The sequence below is a fragment of the Lepidochelys kempii genome, chromosome 3 (genome assembly GCF_965140285.1).
Source record: "Lepidochelys kempii isolate rLepKem1 chromosome 3, rLepKem1.hap1, whole genome shotgun sequence".
In the NCBI taxonomy this organism is placed as follows: domain Eukaryota; kingdom Metazoa; phylum Chordata; order Testudines; family Cheloniidae; genus Lepidochelys; species Lepidochelys kempii.
In genome coordinates this window covers 44,182,497-44,199,665 of record NC_136382.1, presented here as the reverse complement: position 1 = coordinate 44,199,665, position 17,169 = coordinate 44,182,497, and the positions used below count along the sequence as shown (strand labels likewise).

At 41.2% G+C, this 17,169-nt stretch overlaps 1 protein-coding gene across 2 annotated transcripts in view; it reads left to right on the top strand.

Moving 5' to 3' along the window:
- Window positions 1-17,169, top strand: part of CSMD1 (CUB and Sushi multiple domains 1) — a 2,003,711-nt gene that overhangs the window by 883,517 nt on the left and 1,103,025 nt on the right. For both annotated transcript variants that reach the window (XM_073336216.2, XM_073336215.2), the window contains exon 4: window positions 15,423-15,617. In XM_073336216.2, the coding sequence (XP_073192317.1) occupies window positions 15,423-15,617 (195 nt within the window). The remainder of the gene's footprint in view (window positions 1-15,422; window positions 15,618-17,169) is intronic.

Here is a 17,169-nt window from a genome sequence, read left to right as displayed (position 1 = left end):
TGTGCAAATGACTAATGGCTAGATTCTGACTCATTCTATATGTCCACATATAATAATAACAGGAAGTAATAATCCCCCCTTCCATCTATAAGCAGGCTACATGGACCTTGAATTCAAGCACATAATAGTAAGTAAATATTAAGACTATTATGCATATATATCACTTCCATCAGATGGAGTATAATGCAATGGAATTACTTTTGTGGGTGTTATTGCAGGTATCTACAATATTAACTATAATTCATACTTTGACCTTGCTGATTAAGCCTCTATTCAGACATAGTGATCTTATATACTGTAATTTATAACTATATATTCTAATACCTTGGTAAACCTATTTTAATGAGACAGTTTACTGCTTACCTTCAGCCACCCTTCTTGTATATTAAGATAACATTTCAAATATTAAATTCTAAATTATTTAGGACTAGATTGTCTTCACTCTTACTCAGCCATGCAAGGAAGGAGGAGTAAGTTGCCTCTATTCTAGTTCATGCCACCACTCAAATCTGCTCAGATTATCATTCTGGCAATGAAGAGGTTAGCAGAGACTACTCATTCACTGCTGCCCACTCTGAGCAAGAGGACAGAGAAGGGAATAGGAAATGACATGCTGCACCTCCTTCCCCTCATCACTAGCCAGCATAGCTGACTTGGGTGCCCAACATGGCATGTGAGCTGCTCCATGAAAAAGGGAGATAGTAAGTTACTTTGCTTAGAGCCAGAGGGGAGCATGGAAGGAGTTCTGACTCTGAGTCACAGTTTTCTGGCCTGCGCCAGGAGGTGAGTAGCTACTCACTGCCACTTACAGCAAATTGTAAAGTTTCAATTTCCTGTCAGAGAGTATATAAGACAGTTCGTATATAGGCATAATTTTTTAGTCCAAATATAGAAGGTCACTTGATAAAACTGAAAGTTAAAAATTAGTAATAGTGACGTTTAAAGGTAGCTTGAGCTGAACAAATAGTGTTGTGGCATTCTGTACTATAACCCTTAATTATTTAAAGCAGTATGTTTTCACAGTTAAGTCACTCAAAAACCTGCAACATATCTGTACTATAGAAGTCAGAGCCAAACTGAAGGTAAACCTTAGAAAAGAAATCAATACCTGTCAAAACAGTTGTGATATTTAATGTCATGTTTGACTGAATAACACTGGAGCCTAACAAATTTAACTGTAGGTTGTTATGTAATAGACATTGTGAAGGAGTGTACTACTCCTTTACAGGACAGGCTGGAGCCTACAGGTTGGACAGCCTGTCCTCTCCTTGGGGCTAGGGTGTATAAGCAGGAAGAGGAACCTGAACAAGGGGGCTTAGGTGTAGAAGCTATGCAGGCTTCAGTGGTGGCTGTTTCTCTCAGGTTCCAGGAGACCAGCCCTACCAGATTGAGAGACTTGGTGTTATGCACTTTAAGTTTGGGAGCTCTTAACCAGGGTCCAGAGCAAGGGTTTTTTTTATAGTTGCACCTGTCCTGAAGCCTTATTGAAACAGGGACATACTATTTTCTTGCTGTGTGTTGTCTACTCTTTGCCAGGCTGTTAAAGCAAACCAATTGCTGCCCAACCAGGGGAAAATAAGGTGGGGAACACCTGCAGTCCTTCACTGGGCTGCAAGGGGACACACAATGTCTATCCACACCCTTACACATGTGCTGTGGGAAACTGATATCACTGCTCCTTGGAGTCTCTCACCCTTTACAAAATATCCTGCATATGAAGAAGAAAGGAAAATATGGATATTTTATTGAAAAAAATTGCCTTTTCTTTTCACAAATTGGCAATTTCTCAGTTGAGTCATTGCTTGGAATTATTTACCAAATATTTTAGTTTGTAATTTGTTGAATGTTTCTATAGTCAAAATTCAAGTTGTTTTATTAGGCATGCAAATTGCATGGCAGCTATCTTCTCCCTGATTGGGTGCCAGTACATCTTTAGAATCAGGTTTGCAGGGTAAATTCTCACAGCTGACAGTCGAAAGTCACTTTCTGCCAACTGTCTGCAGTATTTCCTTAAGGCGTCAATTCAGGAAATCACTTGAGTATGTTCTTAAGTCCATCTCTAAGCAGTACAGCACTTCAGTATTGACTTCTGTAAGACTTAAATACATGCTAAAAATTTAAGTGCTGCCCTGAGTGAGGGTGCTTTTCTGAACTGGAGCTTGAAATTGCATCTTTTAGTTACATTGCTGCAAAGCAATGAATTGTGGACAGTGAACAGAAAGACACTATGAAGCAAGATGTGTGGATTTGTTTAAAAAACATTAACACGTTTTTGCAGCATCCACCTAAACTTATTAAGAACTAACACTGGCAAATCATGAGTTAAAATACCTCATACCATTTTAGGTGAGGTCCATGAATCTGCATGATGCAATTCACTAATTATAAAATACAGGGAATTTTTGTCACTCGTAGATTTAGCCCTCATGTTATCCTGCTGTCCTCAAGGAGATGGGGCTGGGCAAGAACACAGAGGCTGGCCCCAGGTTTTCTATACTGATACCTATTCATGATACCACAAGGTGTCTCAATAGATCCCTGTAGATCTCTGGGCCTCTGTATAATTGGGCCATGACCTAAGTTCCCTCTAAGCTGTGTGGCTGGGTGGCCACCCAGCAGGCTATCAAGTGTCGTGCACTTCAGGTGTCCCTCCCCCACTGCCATGCTGTTCCTGCTCTCTGCCTTGGAGCCCCTGGCCAGCTGCTCCCAGGAGCCTCCTGCTTGCTGTGCAGAGTAGGGAGTGGGGGGAGGAGCTCAGTTGTCAGGGTGTCCCCACCCCCCACCCCTGTACCCCATCTCCACAGAGTGGGGGGCAGCGCATACGGCAGAGCTCAGGACAGAACTCAGGATGGAGGGAGCTTGCTGGCAGCCGTTGTGTCAGAACAAACAGGCTTCAGACTGCTGAGTGCCGATCTACTTAAAAGGGCAGTGTACTAAAAGGGGCAGCATCTCTCTCTCTCTCTCTTGCTCTCACACACACACATACATGCACACACGGTGTGTCTGTCACACTCGCCTACCAACACACACTTGTATTATTGTTGTTGTTACTTCATACTTTCAAAGTGTGTCGTTTTAGTTTTTTGACTGGTCTATGCATTTCATAATTTTAATTTCTCTCTTATGGTTAAATTTAATTCTTTGTTCGTTGTTTAGTGATTTCTAAAATGCCTAACCTGTCCTGGCTGGAGTAATTATCCTTCTGGTAACTTTTTAACAAGATATATTATATCTAGGTTTTTTGTTTCTACTGGTGGTGCACATCTGCACATTACCTCGATATGGTGCACGCTACACAATTCATTCCGCACATGGATGGAAAAAATAGAGGGAACACTGGCCATGACTCTTTTTCCTTTGCAAACCTAAGTCCTGCCCCAATGGAATAATCAGCTGGAAGATCTGTGCTTCTCAGGTTGATGGTGTTTAATGTGATTTTTCTCTGTCTGGCATATTTTTCTGCAAGAAGCCATGATTGTGCTCATAGTGTCGGATAGGTCTTCACAGACACTGCCAGTACTGCAGGGAATAACCTCATGATTTTTTCTGTCTCCTTTGAATTCTGATGTCTCTCTTTATTAGAAAGAAGGCTCCTAGGGTCTATGATAATACAAATTACCAATAAAAGGTCTTCCACTGAATTGAATACAGGATCTCCTGTGCCAGCACATCTTTTGGAAGACTACTCAAATATAAGGATCTACAAACAGGTACCAAGATCTTGGTTTACAAGGCAGTTGTCATCCCTCCCCCCCTTCTCTATGGGTGTGAGACCTGGGTAACCTACAGGCAACATTTCAAGCAGCTGGAGTGGTTCCAGCAGTTCTGCCTCAGGAGGATTCTCAGGATCAGCTGGGAAGACTGGTGCACTAACATCAGCGTTTTCTTTGCTGCCAACGTCAGTAGTATAGAAGCTCAGGTCATTTCAAAGACACACTGAAAGTACATCTTAAAAAGGGAGGCATCAACCCAACAAACTGGGAGGACTTGGCGCGGAACAGAATATAGTGGCATCACACCACACACCAAGCCACAGCTCACTTTGAGGAGAACAGATGTGCTCACGAGACAGAGAAGCAACAAAGGAGGAAAGAAAGGGCACAACACTTCAGACAAGAACTGTGTCTCCTCCAAGATTACACCTTCACTTCTGTGGGAAAATCTGCAGGGCAAGAATTGGGCTCCTCAGAAATTTAAAAACTCACCAATGAAGCCATTTGGCAGAGAGATATCATCCTCTCATCGAGAGCTCCATCGAGTCACAGCTCCATCCCTGGCCCACTCCCAGCCCAAGACCCACTCCCAGCTGCAGCCCTAGCCTCTGCCCCCTTACTCCTGTCCACATCCCCTGAGCTATGGCCCCGCTCTGGGCCCAAGCTCCGAGGGGTGGGGAGGGACATGGACAGGGGTAAGTGGGGGAGGGGCGTGACTCTCAAAAGTTTGGGGACCACTGACATAACCTGTAGTAAAAAGAAAAGGAGTACTTGTGGCACCTTAGAGACTAACCAATTTATTTGAGCATAAGCTTTTGTGAGCTACAGCTCAGTAGCTCACAAAAGCTTATGCTCAAATAAATTGGTTAGTCTCAAAGGTGCCACAAGTACTCCTTTTCTTTTTGCGAATACAGACTAACACGGCTGTTACTCTATAATCTGTAGTGACTCCTAGTGCATCAGCTTAATAAGCTATACTGGGTCACTAATTCTCCTAAAATCCACAAACTACTCATTATCTCAAAACATTTCTAGCCAAAACAACAATATGGTAGGGGCACCTAAAACCAAAGTTACTATTGACTCACTCTCTGTCCAATCCTCCCATTCTAATTAAACTGCAATTATGCAGCTGTCTGGTCTTGTCTCACAAAGGCCGAAGAGCATTCCAAGCTATGTGAAGTTTGATTTTCAGCTGGCAGTGACTGAATCTACAAAATGGTTGACTGCAGTATTGTCAAGCTCTGGGGTACATGCAGGAATGTCAACAGTGGGTGCCATGCTATTACACAGCACAAATGAGACAGGACTGCCTGTTGAGCAGCTTGAGTTCAGGAAAGCTTCCTTACTGTTATCTTTACAGTAACAGCAGCAGAGGAGCAGATATATAATAAATCCTCATGGAGCTACAGAAATCACTGAGGAGAAAAAATAGAGAATGGTCGCTCTATATAATAATAATGTAGAGGGAAGAAAGTATCGGGATAACAGCCCTGCACCAACTCCCCTTCCCTCGACAAATTCCCAGGCCCCGGGCCCCTGCACCTCCCTTCCTTTAATAGGTATGACCATCTTTGTTGACTTGTTGCTGGTCTACCTTCTGTGTTGTTGCTGAGGTGTACTGACTGCAACATATGTCACTGCTGGCCATCTTACAGATGATAAAACCTAGGTGCTCCTACATGGAGGTAGAAGCTTCCATTTTTGGAGCCTTCTGGACTCTGTCCCTAGTGTTTCATGAACATAGTGTAGCTGATAGTATTGACAGCTGCATAGCCAGATATGTCACACCACATGCAGACTCAGAATATACCTGATATCACAGAATCATAGAATATCTGGGTAGGAAGGGACCTCAGAAGGTCATCTAGTCCAACCCCCTGCTCAAAGCAGGACCAATCCCCAACTAAATCATCCCAGCCAGGGCTTTGTCAAGCCTGACCTTAAAAACCTCAAAGGAAGGAGATACCACCACCTCCCTAGGTAACACATTCCAGTGCTTCATCACCCTCCTACTGAAAACGTTTTTCCTAATATCCAACCTAAACCTCCCCAACTGCAACTTGAGACCATTACTCCTTGTTCTGTCTTCTGATAACAATGAGAACAGTCTAGATCCATCCTCTTTGGAACCCCCTTTCAGGTAGTTGAAAGCAGCTATCAAATCCCCCCTCATTCTTCTCTTCCACAGACTAAATAATCCCAGTTCCCTCAGCCTCTCCTATAAGTCATGTGTTCCAGTTCCCTAATCATTTTTGTTGCCCTCCGCTGGATGATTTCCAATTTTTTCATTATAGTGTGGGGCCCAAAACTGGACACAGTACTCCAGATGAGGCCTCACCAATGTCGAATAGAGGGGAACAATCACGTCCCTTAATCTGCTGGCAATGCCCCGATTTATACATCCCAAAATGTCATTGGCCTTCTTGCTAACAAGGGCACACTGTTGACTCATATCCAGATTCTCGTCCACTTTATCCCCTAGGTCCTTTTCTGCAGAACTGCTGCCGAGCCATTCGGTCCCTAGTCTGTAACGATGCATGGTATTCTTCCGTCCTAAGTGCAGGACTCTGCACTTGTCCTTGTTGAACCTCATCAGATTTCTTTTGGCCCAATCCTCTAATTTGTATAGGTCCCTCTGTATCCTATCCCTACCCTCCAGCATATCTACCTTTCCTCACAGTTTAGTATCATCTGCAAACTTGCTGAGGGTGCAATCCACACAATCCTCCAGATCATTAATGCAGATATTGAACAAAACCGGCCCCAGGACAACCCTTGGGGCACTCCACTTGATACCGGCTGCCAACTAGATATGGAGCCATTGATCACTACCCGTTGAGCCCGACAATCTAGCCAGCTGTCTATCCACCTTATAGTCCATTCATCCAACCCATAGTTCTTTAACTTACTGGCAAGAATACTGTGGGAGACCGTGTCAAAAGCTTTTCTAAAGTCAAGGAATAACACATCCGCTGCTTTCCCCTCATCCACAGAGCCAGTTATCTTGTCATAGAAGGCAATTAGATTAGTCTGGCATGACTTGCCCTTGGTGAATCCATGCTGACTGTTCCTGATCACTTTCCTCTCCTCTAAGTGCTTCAGAATTGATTCCTTGAAGACCTGCTCCATGTTTTTTCTAGGGACTGAGGTAAGGCTGACTGGCCTGTGGTTCACTGGATCCTTCTCCTTCCCTTTTTTTAAAGATGGGCACTACATTAGCCTTTTTCCAGTCGTCCGGGACCTCCCCCGATCGCCATGAGTTTTCAAAGATAATGGCCGATGGCTCTGCAATCACATCCGCCAACTTCTTTAGCACTCTTGGATGCAGCGCATCTGGCCCCATGGACTTGTGCTCGCCCAGCTTTTCTAAATAGTCCTGAACCACTTCTTTCTCCACAGAGGGCTGGTCACCTCCTCCCCATGCTGTGCTGCCCAGTGCAGTAGTCTGGGAGCTGACCTTGTTTGTGTAGACAGAGGCAAAAAAAGCATTGAGTACCTTAGTTTTTTCCACATCCTCTGTCACTAGGTTGCCTCCCTCATTCAGTAAGGGGCCCACACTTTCCTTGACTTTCTTCTTGTTGCTAACATACCTGAAGAAATCCTTCTTGTTACTCTTAACATCTCTTGCTAGCTGCAACTCCAGGTGTGATTTGGCCTTCCTGATTTCACTCCTGCATGCCTGAGGAATATTTTTATACTCTTCCCTGGTCATTTGTCCAGTCCTCCACTTCTTGTAAGCTTATTTTTTGTGTTTAAGAGCAGCAAGGATTTTACTGTTAAGCCAAGCTGGTCGCCTGCCATATTTACTATTCTTTCTACACATTGAGATGGTTTGTCCCTATAACCTCAATAAGGATTCTTTAAAATACAGCCAGCTCTCCTGGGCTCCTGGTATGTTCAGCAGCAGTCAAGCAGTTGGTTTTGTAGCTTCTCAAAGTACTTTTAATTCATTTAGATGCCCAATTCCCATTTAAAGTTAATGACACTTGGTCTATCTCAAAACTCACTTCCTTCCTTTTCAAGTGAAAGGTATATTTCTTTGACTATTGCCTTTTCTAACATAAATACATAGCAATATGTAAAAAACAAAAACAAAAAACTGCCCTAAAACATTATCAAAACCAAACACTCCACTGCACTCACTCCTACCCCTGAGGAAAGGTTGTGAGAACAATCAACATGTGACAGATGTGGAATCGCATTGCTTAATCGACAAGTGGAAGATGCTCAGATGTTACAGTGATGAAAGCAGTAGAACATATATAGATTAGAATCACAGCAGTTGATTGTGTTCATTACAAGAAGCCATGGTATGTACTGTAATTTCAATATGCCATAATCCATGTTGGTGTTTGTTTGAAATTCTTCTTGTGTTATGGGGAATATGTGACCAGTATTCTCAAGTAGCTGGTAAAGAAACTAAGTGGGTATAGTAAAAGATTTAAAGGCTGTTCCTCAGAAACAGTAAACACAGATTTTTAAATGTAAGAAAATCCCCAGCAACGAAAGCACAGAGTTCATCTCCAGGCAGGGAACAAACTAACACATTTAAGATTCTGTTAGTTCATGTTTATAGTGGTTTATATAGTGCATATACTTGGAGTTTCATTTTCTTAAGCTTCAAAGAGAATATCAAAAAGCCGAAATGTAAACAGTCTGACACAGGCCGTCAGAGACCTAGTTTGCAAATAAATGTGTTTAATGAAGTTTCATTTATTGTATGCACTCTTAAAAAACGCTGCCAGTCCTCAACTAAATTTTTGCAGACCTTATGTGGTATAGCCTTTACATTAATGAGTACTAATGCTCTATTTTAACATTGTATTTTTCACTTTTTCCTTGGAAAGGGTTTTAATATAACTTGCATCTAATGATTTAAAAGATTGGGTTAAACGATTGATACAACATCCTAATTAACTCACTGAATTGTTACCGTATGTATTTACATAGTTTTACTGAACGAATTTTCTGTGAGCATAATTAGAGTGATAGCTAATGTTTACAATTCGGGGAGCCCAAACTTTGTCCATGCAGGGGTCACAATGACAACTTGATAGGAGCTTTTTGGGGTGCACAAAAATGGAACAAAGTACTGCTTTCTTCACATGGCAATGTGGTTTCTAGAGACAATGGGTCCCAGCATGCAATGCCCCATTTTGCTCTGAACTGAGGCCTGTAGTCTACCTGGGCAATGCCCCAATCCTAAAACTGAAGATGGTCCCAGGAGATGGGACTGTAGAACTCCTTGGATTACACTTTAGCCATCAAATTTAACTATATTTCTGCTTATTAAACACCAGTATTATTCTGATGCTTTAACCACATAGGCTCTATCTATTGACTTTCATCCAAAAGAAACACAGTTCTGTGCAGTAAGTAAAATGTAGGAAAAGTTTCTCAAGAACAATAATAAGTCAGCTCAGTTCCTAAAAGCCTTTATCTTCAATGTAGTACTACCTTGACTGTCCTCAATGTCACAGTGGATACTAAATAACTTCAGATAATTAAGGGCTTTCATAAATGAGGATCCAGGAGCCTGCAGAGTTTATAAGCTCTACATGTGAGTGGCTGCACAGTTGGTAAATTGTATAGGAAACAGTGTTTCTTCTGTAGACCTTATTAACACAGCAGGTGAATGACCTTTTATTGAGGAGCTTCTATCCACCTCCCTTATCTGCTGAAGTCAAACCTTAAGGTAGATCTCTGACCTTTGCATATGATAGCTTTGATCAGCTGGAATTTAAATAATCAAAGGTACCACTGTGTTACATATTTTTTATGAAGCTTCAGAGGCGTAATACATTTTATGTGCACACCTCAAAACAGTAAAAATTGTGTAGATGGACCTGTGCAGCTATTTAAATTTACTTTGCTGACATTTTTAGGAAGATCATAAATAATGTAATCCAGTTATTCATCTTGACAAGCAGTGGCATCTTGTGAACTATTACATATTTTATTGAGCTTGACTGTCATTCTCAGATCACTCATCTTTTACTATTTTCAAGAGGTTTTTGCAAAATATGTGCCATCCTCAAGGAATCAGGCCCCATTATTTCTAGTAGTTCTTCACAGATGCAGAGTTAGGAAAACTCCATAGTCTGACAAAAGTCATCCTTAGAATAGCTTTTCTACATGGAGAGCAGGTGGAGGTGGTGCCGTATGATCTTGACAGGTGTTAGCTAGTGCCAGCCATTATATATTTGGCAGGTGTGTAAATAACCCTTAGACTGGCTATGATACCTTATTACTTGAGAATGCAGTTTGTAAGAAAACAAGATACCTATGATGAATGTACTTTTTAGATAGCACACCCTTTCTTTAAAACTGTGCTAGAAACTGAGTTGTATGACCAGTACTACAGAAATTGATCTATGTCGAAACTGCATCAGATTATGGAGTCATAGAAATGTAGCGCTGGAAGGAACCTCAAGAGGTCATCTCGTCCAGCCCCCTGTGTTGACAGAGGACCAAGTTCAGCTAGATCATCCCTGACAGGTGTCTGTCTAACCTGTTCTTATAAACCTCCAATGACAGGGATTCAACAATCTCCCTTGGTAACCTAATCCAGTGTCTAACTAACCTTATAGTAATTTTTTCTCAATATCTAACCTAAATTGCTCTTGCTGCAAATGGAGCTAATTGCCTCTTTTTGTACCCTTGGACATAGAGAAAAATTGATCAGTCCTCTTTACAATAAACTTACCTATTTCAAAACTGTTATCACATCCCACCCTGAGTGTTCTCTTCTGTGGACTAAATATGCCCATTTTTTTCAACCTTTATAGTACTCTGTGTATTAAGAATTGCATTTGAAAAATAACAGGTAGGCTCTTGCTACAAAGCCATGTAATAAATCTGAATCCAAGCCATGTAATAAAAGTCCTGAGAAATAAACAAAGGGACTGCTGCAAGTTTGACCTGTTCTGTCTTGAATGATCAAAGACAGCTCTGGTTTTCCCTAACCATTTTCTAACAAAAATCATTGCTAAAATCATTATCTTTGTCAGTATAACTCTCTTAACTTGGAAAGCTATAGAATTGCTTGTTAATGTATAATGCATTATACAAATACCCAATTTACAAATCAGTCTAAGTAGTAATGCATTATAATGTTTATATTCACAGCCAATTACTCTAAGCTTGTAAAATGACCTCAACTTGTATGTATGTGAAATACATCACTTTTAGTGATTACACTTTTCTACATGTAATTAAATATATGACTTTCCTTACATTTTTTCACCATAAATAAGCGCAATCTAAACAAACATCACAAAATCTATGATTTTTTTTGGTTCACTTTTCACCAGAAATGTTAGTAGCGATTGGACATCTAACATAGTGAATACCAGTGACAATGAGGTAGGATCTGAGTCCTAAATAGGGAAAGAACACACTAAAAATTACTTAGATGTCTTCAAGTCACCAGGGCCTGATTAAATAATCTTGGGATACTTAAGGAACTTACTGAGGCTACTGAGCCATTAGAGATTATCTCAGAAGGACAGGGCAGATTTCAGAGAACTAGAAAATGACACTATATTTTCCCATCTGTAAAAAAGTGAATAAGGACAACCCAGAGAATTACAGACCATCAGCTTAACTTCAGTACCCAGAAAGATAGTGGAACAAATAATTAAGCAATCAGTTTGCAACCACCTAGAAGATAATAAGGTGATAAGTAACAGTCAGCATGGATTTGTCAAGAACAAATCATGTCAAACTGACCTAATAGCTTTCTTTGACCTCACACGTTCTTGTCAACTGCTGGAAATGGCCCATCTTGATTATCACTACAAAACGTTTTTTTTTTCTCTCCTGCTGGTAATAGTTCACCTTAACTGATCACTCTTGTTATAGTGTGCATGGTAACACCCATTGTTTCATGTTCTCTGTGTATATAAAATTGTCCTACTGTATTTTCCACTGCATGCCTCTGATGAAGTGGGTTGTAGCTCATGAAAGCTTATGGTCAAATAAATTTGTTAGTCTCTAAGGTTCCACAAGTACTCCTGTTCTTTTTGCGGATACAGACTAACACGGCTGCTACTCTGAAGCCCTGTGGATGGAGGGAAGTGGTAGGTGTAGTGTATCTTGACAATAGTAAGGCTTTTGGTACTGTCTTGCATGACCTTCTCATAAACAAGCTAGGGAAATACAACCTCGATGGAGACTAAAAGGTGGATGCATAACTGATTGAAAAATTGTTCACAGAGAATAAGCATCAGCAGTTCAGATCCAGCTGGAAGGGCATATCCAGTGGGGTCCCATAGGGATCAGTTCAGAGTCCGGTTCTGTTCAATATCTTCATCAGTGATTTAGATAATGGCATAAAGTACACGTATAAAGTTTGTGGAGTATATCAAGCTGGGAGGGATTGCAAGTGCTTGGGAGGATTGTTTTGAATTTTTATCCTATCTGGAGAAACTGGAGAAATGGTCTGAAGCAAATAGGAAGAAATTCAATAAAGGACAAATGCAAAATACTTCACTTTGAAAGGAACAGTCAGCTGCACACCTACAAAACGACTGCCGAGGAAGGAGTACTGCAGAAAGGAAGCTGGGGGTCATAGTGGATCACAAGCTAAATGGAAGTCAACAGTGTAACACTGTTGCAGAAAACAACCACCACCCATCATTCCGGGATATATAAGCAGGAGTGTTGTAAGCAAGACGTGGAAAGTAATTGCTTCTCTCTACTTTGCACTGATTAGGCCTCAACTGTAGTATTGTGTCCAGTTCAGGAAAGATGTGGACAAATTGGAGAAAGATTAAATGTTCGACGGTATTGGCCTCCGGGAGCTATCCCAGAGTGCTCCATTGTGACTGCTCTGGACAGCACTCTCAACTCAGATGCACGATTGTTTGCCGTTGCTCTGACGCAGGGAGGGGCGACTGACGACACGGCTTATAGGATTGGCTTACAGGGAGTTAAAATCAACAAAGGGGGTGGCTTTACATCAAGGAGTATTTCAGGCAGGACTTCACGGAGGGTTCCAATAAGAAATGGTGCACCTAAGTTATTGTTCTTATTGGAACAAGGAGGTTAGTCTGGCCTCTGATTGATACATGGCTAGATTTACCTCGCTGCACCTTCTCTGTGAGTGACTTCAGTGTGACCTAGAGGAATGAGTCCCCTGGGCGGGGGTTTGCAAATGAGTACAAAAAAAATCTGATCTATTTCTTGTTTTGATACACTCCATCTATCTTTTACATCTTTGGCTGGCAGCAGACGGTGCAGAAGGACTGCATGCCATCCACATCTCATGGCTGCTCGGCAGAAGATGGTACAATGGGAATGCTAGCCATCCTCATCTCTTGCCTGCCCGGCAGAAGATGATGCAATAGGACTGCTAGCAATCCATATCGCCTGCCTGCTCACCATAAGATGGTTCAATAGGACTGACTACAGGACTAAAGAGAATGACCTGATCAAGTCACTCCAAATTTAGTCCCTGCGCCCATGTCTGCCCAGGCGCTCCTGACTGACCTCACACAGGCGACCAGGAGCACCTCGGACATGACGATGACGGCTACCAGTCTTATTGCACCATCTGCTGCCACAAGGCAATGGGTTGCTGCTGCTGTGTAGCAATGCAGTACCGCGTCTGCCAGCACCCAGGAGACATACGGTGACAGTGAGCTGAGCGGGCTCCATGCTTGCCATGGTATGGCGTCTGCACAGGTAACTCAGGAAAAAAGGTGCGAAACGATTGCCTGCCCTTGCTTTCACGGAGGGAGGGAGGGAACGGAGGCCTGACTATATGTACCCAGAACCACCTGCGACAATGTTTTAGCCCCATCAGGCATTGGGATCTCAACTCAGAATTCCAATGGGCAGCGGAGACTGCGGGAACTGTGGGATAGCTACCCACAGTGCAATGCTCCGGAAGTCGACTCTAGCATCGGTACTGTGGAAGCACTCCGCTGAGTTAATGCACTTAATGCACTTAGAGCATTTTCTGTGGGGACACACACACTCGAATATATAAAACTGATTTCTAAAAAAACGACTTCTATAAATTCAACCTAATTTCGTAGTGTAGACATACCCTATGAAATTAGTGTATCTGAAGGCATCTTCCGGTTGTTTTCTGTAAGTGTGGTCTTCATTCTGGAAACAATTAAATTTTTAGCTTTTCTGGTTGCACATAACCTTACTGTGACATATTGGTTCAAGCAGGAGACAGGAGGTTTTATTCCCAGCCTTGCAACTGACTCACTGCACTGCTTTTAGAAAATCATATAACCCCTTTGTAGCTTAGTTTACCTACCTATCTATAAAATAAGCAGAATATTTGCCTATCTCAACAGAGTGTTGCATGACTTAATTACCACATTTAATGTTTGTACAGTGCTTTGAGAGCCTCTGGTGAAAAGAACTGCATAAGTGCAAAGTAGTAGTATTTTAATGTTTTAGAAATCAATGCATTCTTTAAAGTTTGGACCTATGATCTGAACTTGTTTTCTATATGCTGATGGGGTTTTGAGTTAAATGTAGTTATGACCATTTCAATGTAATGCTGCGAACGGCTATACTGATGAACAACTTGGGATATGCATCCAGCAAATGCACTTGTCTAATGCAGTGGGACATAATTAGCATTGATGTAGTGCTTTATGTCTCCAAAGTGCTGTACAAATATTAACTAATTAATCCTCTCAACAGCTCTGTGAGATTCTTTATTTTGCAAGTGGGGAAACTGAACAGAGAGGTTAAATGATTTTCCCACCACCACACACAGATTTGGAAGCTGATCATGAATTAGACTAAATCATGCCTTGCTCCTACTTTTCTGCTGAATGCATTTATCTCATGTACTCTGATGTTTCATACATTTGCATGGATACTCCATTGGATGCAGCTGTCAAATATACACACAGAATTCCAACACTAAATATTTTAAACAATTTCAGCTGTATTGTTTTGAGATTGACTCTGATAGCAGGGGATTGGACTAGATGCAGGAGGACCGTTCCGGTCCTATATCCTCATTGCTAAAACAACAGACATATAAATAGAGACCACTGCCAGGTCACCAAACCAGTGGTCTTGTTTTGTAGGTTGATGGATTAATTAATAAAATAGATGTGTAGTTTAAACAATCTTCATCAAAAAAACAATGCTTTCAAATGGTGGAGATATTTCAGCAAAAAAAGTAAGAATTCTGTCCATTCTCCCCAGTCTAACACCAATTTTTTTAGTCATTTCCCCATTTTCTATCTACCCCTAGATTGATGTCAACAAGATTGAACAGGCTATTTCTTAAAAAATAAGAGATCTTCTAATACATGGAATATCGTCTCTATTGTGTCTTCACCTGACTATCTATTTGACAGTGTCTGGAGTATTTAAAAATATTCTGTCCCAGCTTGTGGGAGAATTAGCTTGATTTATACAGTATTTTGTTGTTTGTCTGTGTGAGTCAATGGATGTGTGAAGAACTTATTGAGAGAATGCTAAATCGAAGGATGGAGTTTGAAATGTAGTTGTGAAATCCATAGTAAATCTTACCTCTTGTGGAAATGCGTTCCATGATCTAATTACAGGTTTTTTTATATTAGAAATCAAAGTAGAAAAAAATAATAGCGTTTAACAGTGATTCAGTGAGGATCATATGTCACTTATAATGTAATATGTATTATCTGTTTTCCTGTAAGATTTAACTGTATTTTTTTTCTCTTGTTCTTTTTATTTCAACAGTTCTACCTAGCCACACTTGTGGAAACCCGGGAGAAATACCTAAAGGAGTGCTTCATGGATCAAGGTTCAATATCGGAGACAAAATTAGATACAGCTGTATCTCAGGCTACATCCTGGAGGGCCATGCGATGTTAACATGTATTGTGAGTCCTGGAAATGGTGCATCATGGGATTTTCCAGCTCCATTTTGCAGAGGTACAAAGTGTGAATTAATGGAGAAAATAAATACATATATGCATTAATATAAATACAAAATACTAAGATAGTGATGAAATAGATTTTTTTTTTATTTTAGGATGGTTATAGGTAATGCTAAAGTAGTTTGTTGATTTCACTAGTTCTGCGTTAACTGACAGTTATTTTTCTTAATGTCATTAAACTATAATATTTTATCTAAAATATAAACCTGTGCAGTGGTGGAATTGTAGCCCTGTATAAAGTGGGATTCATAGTACTTCCCTACCTCTGAGGGGTTTGGTGTGGATAAATACATTAAAGACAGTGAGGTGCTCAGATATTACAGTGATATAAGTGAATCTGGGCAAAAAAATGTAAATTAATAGTTTATTCATCAAAAAATGCAGTTTGGGGTCAGCCAAACATATTCATGAATACAGATCAAAATTGGTGAATAGTTTTTGCTAGATTTTTTTAAAAAAACAGACTGCTTAGTTTCTATATTTCTGAATTGAAATCTTATGACTTTGTGTTTCAAAATAACATTTCATTTAGAAATTTAGCTAATTTTTATTTTAAAATGAGGGTATAAACCACTTCAAAATGAAACAAAGCAATCAAAAAGAAAAAAGGAAAACTTGTTTTGAGTCAAACAATATTTCGTTCGATACACCCTCCCTCATAGAATATCAGGGTTGGAAGGGACCTCAGGAGGTCATCTAGTCCAACCCCCTGCTCAAAGCAAGACCAAACCCAATTAAATCATCCCAGCCAGGGCTTTATCAAGCCTGACCTTAAAAACTTTTAAGGAAGGAGATTCTACCACCTCCCTAGGTAATGCACTCCAGTGCTTCACCACCCTCCTAGTGAAAACTTTTTCCTAATATCCAACCTAAACCTCCCACACTGCAACTTGAGACCATTACTCCTTGTCCTGTCCTCTTCTACCACTGAGAATAGTCTAGAACCATCCTCTCTGGAACCACCTCTCAGGTAGTTGAAAGCAGCTATCAAATCCCCTCTCATTCTTCTCTTCTGCAGACTAAACAATCCCAGTTCCCTCAGCCTCTCCTCATAAGTCATGTGTTCCAGACCCCTAATCATTTTTGTTGCCCTTCGCTGGACTCTCTCCAATTTATCCACATCCTTCTTGTAGTGTGGGGCCCAAAACTGGACACAGTACTCCAGATGAGGCCTCACCAATGTCGAATAGAGGGGAACGATCACGTCCCTCGATCTGCTCGCTATGCCCCTACTTATACATCCCAAAATGCCATTGGCCTTCTTGGCAACAAGGGCACACTGCTGACTCATATCCAGCTTCTCATCCACTGTCACCCCTAGGTCCTTCTCTGCAGAACTGCTGCCTAGCCATTCGGTCCCTAGTCTGTAGCGGTGCATTGGATTCTTCCGTCCTAAGTGCAGGACCCTGCACCTATCCTTGTTGAACCTCATCAGATTTCTTTTGGCCCAATCCTTCAATTTGTCTCGGTCCTTCTGTATCCTATCCCTCCCCTCCAGCGTATCTACCACTCCTCCCAGTTTAGTATCATCCGCAAATTTGCTGAGA